This window comes from Girardinichthys multiradiatus, chromosome 18 (assembly GCF_021462225.1).
Source record: "Girardinichthys multiradiatus isolate DD_20200921_A chromosome 18, DD_fGirMul_XY1, whole genome shotgun sequence".
Classification (NCBI taxonomy): Eukaryota; Metazoa; Chordata; class Actinopteri; order Cyprinodontiformes; family Goodeidae; genus Girardinichthys; species Girardinichthys multiradiatus.
In genome coordinates this window covers 6,336,493-6,349,461 of record NC_061810.1, presented here as the reverse complement: position 1 = coordinate 6,349,461, position 12,969 = coordinate 6,336,493, and the positions used below count along the sequence as shown (strand labels likewise).

At 40.6% G+C, this 12,969-nt stretch overlaps 1 protein-coding gene across 10 annotated transcripts in view; it reads left to right on the top strand.

Moving 5' to 3' along the window:
• phldb1b (pleckstrin homology-like domain, family B, member 1b) overlaps positions 1-12,969 on the top strand; it is a 126,047-nt gene that overhangs the window by 45,848 nt on the left and 67,230 nt on the right. For all 10 annotated transcript variants that reach the window (XM_047391665.1, XM_047391666.1, XM_047391670.1 and 7 more), the window contains one exon: positions 8,003-8,128. In XM_047391665.1, the coding sequence (XP_047247621.1) occupies positions 8,003-8,128 (126 nt within the window). The remainder of the gene's footprint in view (positions 1-8,002; positions 8,129-12,969) is intronic.

Genomic DNA, 12,969 nt, shown 5'->3' with positions numbered 1-12,969 from the left:
AGTCTTCTCCTTGTTCGAGATGAAAGTTTAGAGGGACGGCCAGGTCTTGGTAGATTTGCAGTGGTCTGATACTCCTTCCATTTCAATATGATTGTTTGCACAGTGCTCCTTGGGATGATTAAAGCTTGGAAAATCTTTTTGTATCCAAATCCGGCTTTAAACTTCTCCACAACAGTATCTCCTGCCTGGTGTGTTCCTTGGTCTTCATGATGCTCTCTGTGCTTTGAACAGAACCCTGAGACTATCACAGAACAGGTGCATTTATACGGAGACTTGATTACAACATTGGATCATTCAGAGATCCACACTGAACTTCTGGAGTGAGTTTGCTGCACTGAAAGTAAAGGGGCCGAATAATATTGCACGCCCCACTTTTTAGTTTTTTATTTGTTAAAAAAGTTTGACACATCCAATAAATTTCATTCCACTTCACGATTGTGTCCCACTTGTTGTCGATTCTTCACAAAGAATTAGAATTTTATATCTTTATATTTGAAGCCTGAAATGTGGCAAAAGGTTGACCAGTTCAAGGGGGCCGAGTACTTTCTCAAGGCACTGTACATTTTGCACCAGCTCATCTCTGGGACATGGAACAGGCCCATGTTGATGCACTTTACCATGAGGAAGTAATGACTGTGTCATCTGCATATTTAATGAAATATCTTTTAGCCAGTGTACTATGACAGTCGAATATAAAATATATATTAGGGGAGAGAGACCACAACTCTGTGGTGAAGCAACCAAACAGTTCAGCTAAGCTGTTGACTTTGACACACTGAGATTTGTCAGTTAAAAAGCATAAATACCAAGACGTGTTTGAGGTGTTGCCTTAAAATACATCCTCAAGTGTGCCTCCATCTAGCTGAAGGAAACCGAAGCTTGCAAGGGGCTTTACAAGATTGTTTAATCAGAATCAGAATTAGCTTTATTGCCAAGTTTGTACATACAAACAAGGAATTTGACTCCGGTACACTTCGCTCTTTGGTTCTGTTTTTGCATTACAGAATATACATGTTTACAATGTACAATATACACATATATAATAAAAAGGTGCATTTGCAACATCTGTATGTTGTTGTTTTGTACTCTATTGAATGTTCAACAGAGAAACAGCCTGGGGGAAGAAACTGTCTCTGTGGCGGCTGGTTTTAGCGAACAGTGCTCTGTAACGGCGGCCTGAAGGTAAAGCTCTGAACAGTTTATGTGCAGGGTGTGTGGGGTCTGCAGAGATTTTAGCAGCTCTTTTCCTGACCCTAGACCTGTATAAGTCCTGGATGGAGGGAAGATCAGCCCTGATTATTCTCTCTGCGTTCCTGATTATTCGTTGCAGTCTGCACCTGTCCTGTTTTGTGGATGAGCCAAACCACACTGAGATGGATGAAGACAGGACAGACTGAATGATGGCAGTGTAGAAGATGACCAGCAGCTCCTGTGGAAGGTTGAACTTCTTGAGTTGCCTCAGGAAGTACAGTCTTTGCTGGGCCTTCTTTCGAACAGTGTCTATGTGTGAAGACCATCTCAGGTCCTCAGAGATGGTGGTTCCTAAGAACCCGAAGTGGTCCACGGCCGATACAGTATTGTTGAGGATGGTGAGGGAGTGTATGGGGGTGGTGTTCTCCGAAAGTCCACCACCATTTCCACAGTCTTGAGTTCAAGGTAGTTCTGACCGCACCAGTGTACCAACCGATCCACCTGCTGTCTGTATGCAGACTCATCACTGTCCTGGATCAGTCCAATGACAATGGTGTCATCTGCAAACTTAAGGAGTTTTACGGACGAGTCCGATGAGGGGCAGTCATTTGTATAGAGGGAGAAGAGGAGTGGGGATAGAACACACGCCTGGGGGGCACCAGTACTTATTGATCTGGATCGGGAGAAGATGCTCCCCAGTCTCACCTGCTGCTGTCGGTCCGTCAGGAAGCTGTTGATCAACTGACAGGTGGAGGCTGGGACGTTGAGCTGGGTGAGCTTCTGGTGGAGGATGTCTGGTATGATGGTGTTGAAGGCCGAGCTGAAGTCTACACACAGGATCCTGGCGTAAGTCCCTGGATGGTCGTGGTGTTGCAGAATAAAGTGTAGACCTAAGTTAACAGCATCATCTGGTGTCTGGTGAGGTGCAGTCATTTGTGTACAGAGAGAAGAGGAGTGGGGATAGAACAGGGGGATACTACTTAAAGGAGTAGTAATCCAAGTGTATTTATTGAGATAACCTGAGATATATTGAGATTTTGTCAGAGACTGTTAATTTTAAATATTGTTTTTAATTACCTATAGTTCAGAAACAACCATCCTTATTGTGTCTACAGCTACAGTTTAAGAGTAGGATAAGTGACATCTTTTCTGGGTTTGCCCTAAATTATGCAACTTTTGGCTAGCTGTATTCGAGCATCTATCTTTGTAAATTTAGAATTAACTCGCCTCCTTTTCTTTTCTCTTTTCGCCCCCTTGGGTTTGTCTGTTTTCCAGTTAATGTTGTCCACACTATGTGTGGCATGTTCTGTAAGGTTAAAAATTGCAAATAAAGTATTAGGAGTACACAAAGAGAAGGATAGATAGTACATAGTAGATTCTATTACACTTTATAGCTAGTGTAGTTCAATAGTACATGGTACAAGCTTGCCTCTGTCTGGAAAAGTCCATGTGCTCTGTCTGTTTTGCTGAGTTATCGTGTGCTCTTCCTGGCCTCATCTCCGCAATCAGTGACCAAACACAGACTCGGCCTGACATTGCTTAGGTCTGGGGTCAGGCTGCCATGCGGGAAGCAGAGTCAGTTAATGTGTGTCTGCTGCCTGATGCTGTTTGTGCTGAGAGCCCAAGAGAGGAGAAAAGAGGAGAAATGTATTTCTTAATCAGCCTGCGGCAGCCTGTGTACCACCACGGTCTAGATATTCACATACACGCATTCTTTGCTTTAAGTTTTCTGAGGATAATTTGAGGTATACCTGACAGGGTTTGGTGATGTCATTTCTATGGTGGGTTCCAGTGTTGCTCCTCTATGTTTTGCCATTTTCGATATACTTTCCTTGTTACCCATCTCCTGAGAAAGCTCCTACTTTGTTGTAACTCTTTTAAATGGTGAAACAAACTTTGCTGAGAAAGTTCTTGAAGTTTGAAAAGTATCTTTTTGACTGCACCATTTGTTTGGAAAAATAAACTTAAATTGACCCATAGTATGAAAGTGATTATGGATAGCTCCCATGAGTTGTTATGGGTAATATAAGAAAGAGTCAGACAGGCTGCAGTTTGCCAAGAGTGGCCGTCGATCATTTATAGGAACAGAGGCGACATCATGCAAGAGAGCGGTCACTTTAGACAGGATTTTAGTGTTTGAAAACAAAAAGCCAAAATGATTACAGAGTTCAAAGTTCAAAATGTCTGTAGCATCTTAGCAGTTAGCACAGCTAGCATTACTAAAACAGCAGTTGCCCTGTCTATGTTCTGGCAAATTCTGGTTACCAGCTGATTTCTCAGTGCATATCTGATTAAATCGGCTTAAAATAGGTGTCGAATATAAGCTCCAAAAAGTAGATCTTTGCTGGGGTGTTGGCTCATGGCACCACATTAATAGGAGTTTTTGATAAACCTACTTTAATGTAGCTTCACATTGTGTGAAGTAAAAGCTCCTGCTATTAGTTTGGGCTAATTCTACCAGTTTTCTGTGCAAAATTCCTAATATTGATAATATCATTGTAGTGTTAGTTACCAGGTGTGTTACCAATTTATGCTTTTTTTCCTCTGGGACCATATGCACACCAACCTCACTGTAAAACCCTAGAAGATTTCTAGGTCATTTTCGTTAAAAACTAACAGAATTAATACTCCGGTACAGGTAATATATTCTGATGACCGCCCTGTGTAGGCTGAACAGAACAGACAGTTGCCTGAGCAGTTGTTAAACCCAATCATAATCGTTTTCCAAAACCAGTCATTGGATGGATTATGGGTTAAAGCATCCCTCCAGCTCTGACTGAACAATGAGTTTGTCATGATTAAAGCACCAGATATATGTTGCTTCAAGCTATAGTCTTTTAACTTTTTTTTTTTTTTTAAGGAATCTGAATTTATCTTCTCTGGAAGATCATGTTAGCTCTTGTCAGGGGTTGGAGTGCAGGGCGAGGGAAGTGCTGCTGGCAAAATCCTGAGGAATACGGGGGTTAAGTGAAGGAGTTGGATGACTGCTGAACAAACAGACTGAAGACTTGGTGGGGGGAAGCTGACGTGGCTCCGAATACCACAGGATTAAAGCGTTAATGACTGCCTTTAAATCATCTATTCAGCACGTTTTGGTTTTTCATCCTTTCTTGGCCTCATATCATTAAAAAAACCGAGCTGTGGAAAATATCCACTAAAATGATGGAAACTGTCTGAAAAAGCCTCTCATCCAGTCCATACATACTGGTAATAGACAGGAGTACTAATGCAAATAAGCAAAGTTCTCCTTTTACATACTTTAGGCCTGTGGGATTAACTGCACTGGTATATGGTTTAGGTTTACTTTCCATGGAGTTCAGAGACTTTTTATTACATACCAGCATTCAGGACTTGTCACACTGACAAACAGGCACTCAGGAATCTACAGCCATTGTAAACAGTAAACAGAGGTTGCTTAGCTGTAGTAGACATCCAGGAGGGGCAGTAGGAACATTGACGAGAAATAATCAACTTGCAAAAACACACAGGAAAACCAAAAGGTTTAAGAAGTATGTGTTGGTGTGGATCTGATCCAAGGCTTTAACCAGCAGTCAGGAACTGAATCTCTGACATTGAAACCACTTATTATCATTGTGAGGTTTTCCATGGAGAGAGATGCACTCGTGTCATTCTGCGTTTGCTATGTCTGGAGGAGTACACTGAAGGAATATTCAGTGGGATTTGCTGGATTCCTTAGATGGAGACCAGCAAATAGCCAATGGGTATTTATTATCAGACTGTATTGTATTGGAATTGTATTGGAATTATATGGATTGAATGAATTTGGACTGAATGTGGTTCCATAAACTTGGACATTCTTTAATCAGCTAATCCGGATTTATACTAAAGCCTGCAGAATTATCTACTTTCAGTGTGATATTAAGTGCTTCTAACCTTTTAACAGAACCCTACTTCAGAATTCCTGAACTGTCCCTTTAATATTATCACAGTTAACAGTTTTAAATCCACATAGAATCTGAATGCCACAGTTAAATGTACTCATTTGAACGCATACATGAACAACACTTTCTCTGAAACTCATAAAATAACACATTCAACACAGTAGACTGACATCTTTTCTGCTTTGGAGAACCTTTTCTGCGCCAAAAACATCCAGCATGAGACATACAACAACATATAGACAGGATGACATGACCCTTTGTTCAGGTCTGTTTTATCTGCCCTCATATCTCATCCTGTTAAAGCCTCAATCAATTCCATTTGATTCTCCTGAAGCTGCAGAACAGGCACCTGCTTTTCATCAACCATCTGCTCATCTACAGCTCATGATGCAATTAAACATTTTCTTCCCAGGCTGTCACTGTGTGTCTGCTCATAATAAAGGGGCATATGGCTGTGTTGTACATCACCACAGCGCCGTGTGTGATGGAGAAGGTTTCCATCCTTACCTCCGGCCTGACAACAAGAAGTGATGTTATCGTTATCTGCCCCAGCCCTGTCTCTGTAGACGTTTTTCTTGTAATCTCAGTGTGGAAAAATTATATATTAAGGTTATAAGCAATTGTTTGCTTATCTGTTACTGACTTCATGGCACATGAGAGGGCTGAATTAGTTTTGTGCATGCGAAGTCTGGCATTTAAAGCCAGACAGAAAGTAGATAGGACTGATATTACTCTGGAGACTCAGACTGCTGCATGTGAGTGAATACAGGCCTAGTTGAACTTTATTTAATTGCAGACAGTGTACCCTTGGGATATGTCCTTTTGTCTCATATATGCTGTTAATCTCACATGGTGCTGTTGGTAGCTTGGTTGCCTTGCAGCAAGAAGGTCCTGGGTACGAATCCTGGCCTGGGATCTTTCGGCATAGAGTTTCGCCTGTTCTCCCTGTGCATATGTGGGTTCTCTCCGGGGACTGGTGATCTGTCCAGGATGTACTTTGCCTCCCGCATGGAGAGCGTGGATGGATGGATGGATGGATGGATGGATGGATGGATGGATGGATGGATGAGGCAGGTTAATCATGCATTTCAGGCCTGCAGCAGTTAGGATACATTTGTGATATGCTTCAGAACCTGATGTGAGACAGAGATAAGATGTAGTAACCTTTGAAATGCGTCTTTCTGATCTGAGTCTGTCATTGCTCTGTTTACCCCAGGCTTTAATGTCCAGCAAACTGTATTTAGAGTCCTATCTCCATAATTGGATGAGTTTCCTGTAGACACAGGATATCAGAGTGAGGCAGATCAGATTATTCATCTGTGTAAACCTGTGGGATTTCATGGCTTTAAAGAGGCGTCTATTTTCAGCAGCATTTTTACTTCTTTTTAAAAAAAACAACATTTCTGATGCAGCCTCTGGCTTCCCACAAAACAACAGGTGTGTCTGCTGCCTGATGCTGTTTGACTCATTTAAAATGGAAACAAATGTGTTTTTATTTTAGAAAACATTTCTTAGTAAAATGCCAGGGTTTCACCGTATTCACAAAAAAAACTTAATAAAATGTATAAACAAGATCCAAAATTTTAACTGATACATGGACTTTAGCATAAGCCCTACTAAGCTAACTATTAGTTTTAAAGTGTTTATTGTGCAAAATATTATAATACTGCTCTTCATAGAGTAACAGCAGTATTACAAGCTGATATTAAGCATCTAATTTGTCAGGCTATGTGCTCTGGTACCTGGTCTGCTGTCAGCTACTGCAGCAGACATGGTGCTAGTAGCTTACCAAATGTAGCTTGAAAAGAGCTTAACCATTAACAGTGCTGGAGGGATAGATGGTGCTTCCTCTGTTTCTACACCATAGAATAGCAGTTTTTTGTTTTTTCTGACAGGAAATATCAGCAAACAGCAGATGTTGCCTTATTTTTAAGTGAGAGGTCCTTAAGTAGTTGGTGTTCATTAATTTTTACATTGGTCGAAGTCAGTTTGTATGCACTAGTGGTCATATTTGAAGAATATTTTCAATGCTGTTGCTGTAAATTTTGTCAGAACAGCTCTGATTTCTGGTATTCACCTTATTCACCTCTATATTAACTATTAAGTGTTTATCCAGTCTGGGTGGTGTTACAGGGCGCTCACACTCTGTTTGAGGTCAGATCTTTGTAAGGTTGAACATAGAATCATTACATCTGCATCATCATAGTTTTAGTGTTTTATAGTAACGCTCAGTCCTCTAGGGCAAAAAAAATCAAAGATTTGAAACCAAAAGCTGAATATAATGAATAATAATGAAGCATACCACCATGTCGATGGAAATTACTTGGACCACATGGAAAGTATTAAAGATACTCCTGTTGATGCTTTACCTTGAGGAGCGACAAGAATATTTGCTTTAGGTTATTTCTTCTCCTTTAGCTCATCACACCTCTAGACTTTCACCTTTTTACTATGAATTTAAGAATTTAATGAATTTTTACACATAAACTGCTGTAGATTAACCCTTCTTCCACCACTGGGAGCTTATCTACAAGAACGGAAGCAGGAAACAGCTAGGGGACAATGTTGAAAGCTCGCTGCACCACCAGAGAGATGACAAGTTTTATCTTGTTTATTTAATCTCTGTATGAATAGATTAGATAAGCAAAGTAAAACAAACAAGATGTGTTTTAATCAGGGTGAGAGGGATGCACTCAGACACAGGCTAAGGGGGCTAACTTAGCATTCCTTGATGCTAATTGAAACTAATCAACCTTCAGTTTTAGTTTCTCATTTAGGTGAATATGTAATTTACTTTTAAGATAAACATGCCCATAACTTTTTTTAATAATTCTTTTTAAACCTACATTTCTACCATAATTGTCACATTGCAGCAAAATAAATCTGAAATTATTTGTGCTTTTTTCCAGGCTGCATGCTGTGTTTTGGACAGTCGGCCTTCTTCCGTTTCAACCACCCTGAAGAGGCATTCAAGATGAAGAGCATGATACCTCATGGAGGAGGTGTTTGTGCTGGCAGCTATACTCTGTGTTCAGGTAATGTCATGTGCATATGAACACTGCCCTGCAAAAGTATCGATACGACTTTTTCACAAGTTGTCACCTTACCGACACAAACTTCACATAAATATTTTTTCCAACAAACAATCTGGGATATTTGGCTTGTATTTTGCTGCAACTACCTCCCTAACCCTAACCCTTTAATAGGGAGTAGAATCCCATCGGGGGATAATTTAACCTTAGTGTAATTGCAGCTGTTCTGTGAGGTTTTGTTAGAGAACACTGGTAAACAAAGAGCATCATGAAGACCAAGGAATGCAGCAGAAGGTCAGGGAAAAAGTTTAAAGCATGGTTAGGTTATAAAACATTATCCCCAGCTGTAAACACCTCACAAAGCTCAAAAGTGGAAAGAGGAAGGTATAACTGCAAACCTACCAGGACATGGCCGTCTACCTAACCTGACAAGCCCAGGAAGGAGAGCATTAATCAAAGAATCAGCCAAAAGGCCTATGGTAACTATGGAGAAGCTGCATAGATCCACTGCTTAGAGGGGACAATCTGGTTATATGACAACTATTAGTAGAGCACTCCACAGATCTGACTTTTACCTGATAAAATAAAGAAAAGTCTGGGCAGTATTAATACTTTTGCAAGGCTTTGTATGTTCATATTGTGTTTATCACAAATTGTACATGATTGTATTTTCTTCCTGCTTTTGATGCTTTTGCAAGATGCAGCTCTTAGTCTTGATACTTTCACAAGGGCAAATCAAAGTTAGCTTTCATTCCAAGCATCCAGGACTTCTGTTCGTTGGACAGCTTCTAGATGAACAATTTCAATATATAAAAGTCATAGCAGCCAATTGCTGAAGTTCCATGATTACCACTTTTATTTCGCTAATATGTTTTTTCCTATTGTCTTTCCTTCTGTTTTCTTCTTCTTGACTGAAGATCAGATGTTTCCCTGTATGTGTGTATGATGGGTATTTACTGCTAACCTGAAATGAGATGAGATCTGTTGGTGATCTGTTGTAGGTCTGCTCACACACAGCCTCCAGGGGCAAGGTTTCTCTGTGCAGATGATACCTACTTGCTTGGACACTGATTGTCTGCAGCGGATTGAAGGTTTGCTGGTTGCAAATATTGGAGCCACTGCTGATCACCCTGTGGGTTTTTCCTGCATCTGTTTAACTGATAGCAGACTACATTGCTACGTGTTTCACACTTTTACTGCCTACACAGCCACGGAAACACTGTGCTGCTCACAGACATGCCTCATTGGTTATTTGCTGAGCATGCTAAGGCGAGGACAGCACATGATACCTCAGAAATTATAACTATGAGACTCATTTATTGGCGTATATATTATATATGTGTGTGTATATATCTAGCATGGCCATTGTTCTTTTTCTAGCTCTGTGACGGGCCCCGATTTTTCAGTACAGGTCTATAAGATGCAGTACCTACTGAACCCCGGAGCGGGAGTGGTGCCCAGCAGGGACCTGGAGCTGCAGTTCACACTATGCATGTTTTATTAGCATTTCATTCCTCTGTGTCTCCAGGCAAAGTCTTCAGCTGCTTTCTGTTTTGTGTGTGTGTGTGTTCCTCCTGGCAGCTCTACAACTGTAAACATACCTCCATCTTAGCCCCTACCATCGAACTGTCACCGCATCTTGTTATTTCCCCCACCTCTTCAGCTTCTACGCTGCCTGCCACCAGGGGATAAGTATGGCACACAGGCACGCTGCCTGCTACGGACTTCCTGGGCCAGTAATGAAAGCTTTCCGTTGTTTAGAAACGTACCATTTACACATTCCTGTGTTGCATCCAGATAAGGACTGCTTACACCACTCCTTTGATAATCTGAGTTTATCTGAAATATCCAAAAGCAATGAAACGAGCTCTTATCTGTGTCTGAGTTCAAGAAAAAAATAACTACACATAAAAGATAAACTGAACTAACTAAACCAAAGAATTACTCATTTGGACATTTTTCTGTCCAAATTAAGCCTTACTTTAGTATTTCATTACTACAGTTAGGTTTATAAAATTCATTGAAAAAATATAATATAGATATATTTTAACACTGATGACACTGATTTAAAAGACAGTGAACAAAATAAGAATTAAAGAGGCAGGCTGTATCTGAGCAGCAGGGACATTATGTTCTATAATTTAGACGCTGTGACTGCTAAGGCCTAATCTCCTCTGTATACCAGCCTCAACATAAGAACATCTAGGAACAACAATCTCATTGAACAAAAAGATTATATTATATAGCAATGTTTTTGGAAAAACTAAGAATTCCCATTTATTCTGGTTAGTTTTTTTCTGTGCTGTTGCTCTTTGTCATACTGCCCTGCCCTCTGAGTATCCTCTTCTCATGCTGAGTCACTTTGGTGAAGCATCTATGTGCGTTTCACTCTATGGTACTGAGTGCAGTTTAGACCTGTGCTGTGTCGTAAGCATACGTAAACATGACTTGACCCACCCCTGTTGAAAAAGCAAAGTGCAAACTTCTTTAGAACTTAGGAAAAGACAACCTCAACTAAGACGAAACTTTATGTTCCTCGGCTTGAACTACCTGAGAGACTGAATAGTTTCCAGTCCTTTTATAAAGGATGGTCCAGGGTTTCCTAAGTCAAAAGAGATAACAAAGAGAGCACTGAAGCTCCTTACTGTGGCATTAAAAGCATCCAAAGAGCTTCATCAAGGCTGACACTGATGTACTTCCAGGTCATTTCACTCAGCGAGGAACTTTCCTAAACAAGAAAGACTATTTAACCACACAGACTTTAAAAAGGTCCTATGAACAGGAATGTCCAAAGACTGTGACAGTTTAGTCATATGGCTCTGCACTGTCCTTTATGTTGGGAAGGATTCTTGTTTTTAAAGCCAGAACAGTCTTTGGCCCAGAACCAGCCTTATATATGACTGTTCAGTTTATCAGGGCTGTTGGACGAATTAGAAGAGGAGTACACTCTTCATCACACAAAGTACACCCAGAAAGTATTCACAGCATTTCACTTTTTCTACATTTTCTGTTAGAGCCGTATTCTAAAATGAAATAAATAAATTTAAATCCACCTGTATTAAATTCAGCTGACTGAACATGATTAAGAATGGAGCACACTTCTCTATATAAGGTCTGAGAGTGGACACGATATATCAGAGAAGAAAACGAAAATAAAGTCAAAGGAATTCTCGGTAGACCTCCGAAACCGGATTGTCTCAAAGCAGAAATCTGGGGAAGGGTGCAAAAACATTTCTGGAGCACTGGACATCTCAAAAAGCACTTTAGTCTTTTTTTCTAAACACCCTCCATAGATCTACCCACCTGACCAGCGCAACAAGTCTGCACAGAAGTTAAGAAGATAGCAGCCAGAAAAAAAAGTTTTCATATAAATGTGCAACCCCCTTTATTCTGAAACCCCCAAAAATCCTTTGTGACCAATTTCCTTTAGAAGTAATTGATTAGTAAAAAATAACCTGCCTTTTTTACTTCTAATTTCATAGCTGTATAAATCCACTTGTTTTGTTTCTCACATCAGAGGTTTGTCAGAGAACATCAGTGAACAAACGGCATCATGAAGACCAATGAACACAGCAGACCGGTCAGGGAGGAAGTTGCGAAGAAGTTTAAAGCAGGGTTAGGTTAGAAATCAATACCCTAAGCTCTCCTTAGTCCATCATCCAGAAATGGAAACAACTGTACACCTACCAATGCTTGGCTGTCCACCTAACAATGAGAACATTCATCAGAGAAGAAGCTAAGATTTCCATGGTAACTCTAGAGGAGCTGCACAGATTCACTGCTCAGGTGGGAGAGTCGGTTAACAGGACAACTTTTAGTAGTGCACTCCTCAAAGCTGACTTTTATAGAAGTGTTGCAGGAAGAAAGCCGTTGTTGAAAAAAACAGCATAAGAAGTCCTGCAGTTTGCATGTGGACGGAGGTGCTCTTTACCCTTAACACATGATCCCCGTCATGACACATGCAGTTGGCAGCTTCATACTTGTGTGAGGTTTTTCTTTAGCAGGGACAGGTAAGATGGATGTTGTTGATGAGAAGATGGATTAAGCTAAATACAGGAAAACCCTAGAAGAAGGAAAGTTTAAGAGGCTGTAAAAGACTTGAGACTGGGATGGAGCTTAACCTTCCAGCAGGAGAACGGCCCTAAACATGCAGCCAGAGTTACAATTAGATGGTTTGGATCAAAGCATATTCATGTGTTAGAATGACCCAGTCAAAGTCCTGAGATAAATCCATCAGAGAATCTCTGAAAGCCCTAGAAAATTGCAGTTCTCAGATATCTGTATCTGGGTGTGTAATGCTAGTAGAGACATACCCCTAAATATCTGCAGGAGTGATTTTAGCAAAATGTGGTTCTATGAAGTAATAACTCCGAGGGGCTAAATGCAAATGCATAAACTTTTCAGATTCTTATTAGAAAAAAAAAAGATGAAAACCTTCACCTTCACAGATATGCACTGCTTTTTGTCTGTGTATCACCTACAGGCCCAACAGAATACACAGAGGTTTGGGGTAGTCGTGTGATAAAACGTAATAAAATACGATTTGATATCTTTACAAGGCACTGTGTGTTGCATTTCCAGCCCGTTCTGTTATCCAGGTCAACAGCCATGTATCTACCTTCCATCCTCCACCAGTTCCTCTAATTCTCCCAACATATAAGGAGTCTTATGTATTTGTCTACATATACAATTCTCTAAAAAAGGCTTATATAAACATGTTCTATGTCTGACAAGCCAGCCAAATGAATATTGTTTGGCTTCATTTATGGAAAATGCTGGGCTGCGATGGACTGGACTTGTCCAGGAGGTACCCTGCCTCCCGCCCATAAACTGCTGGAGATAGG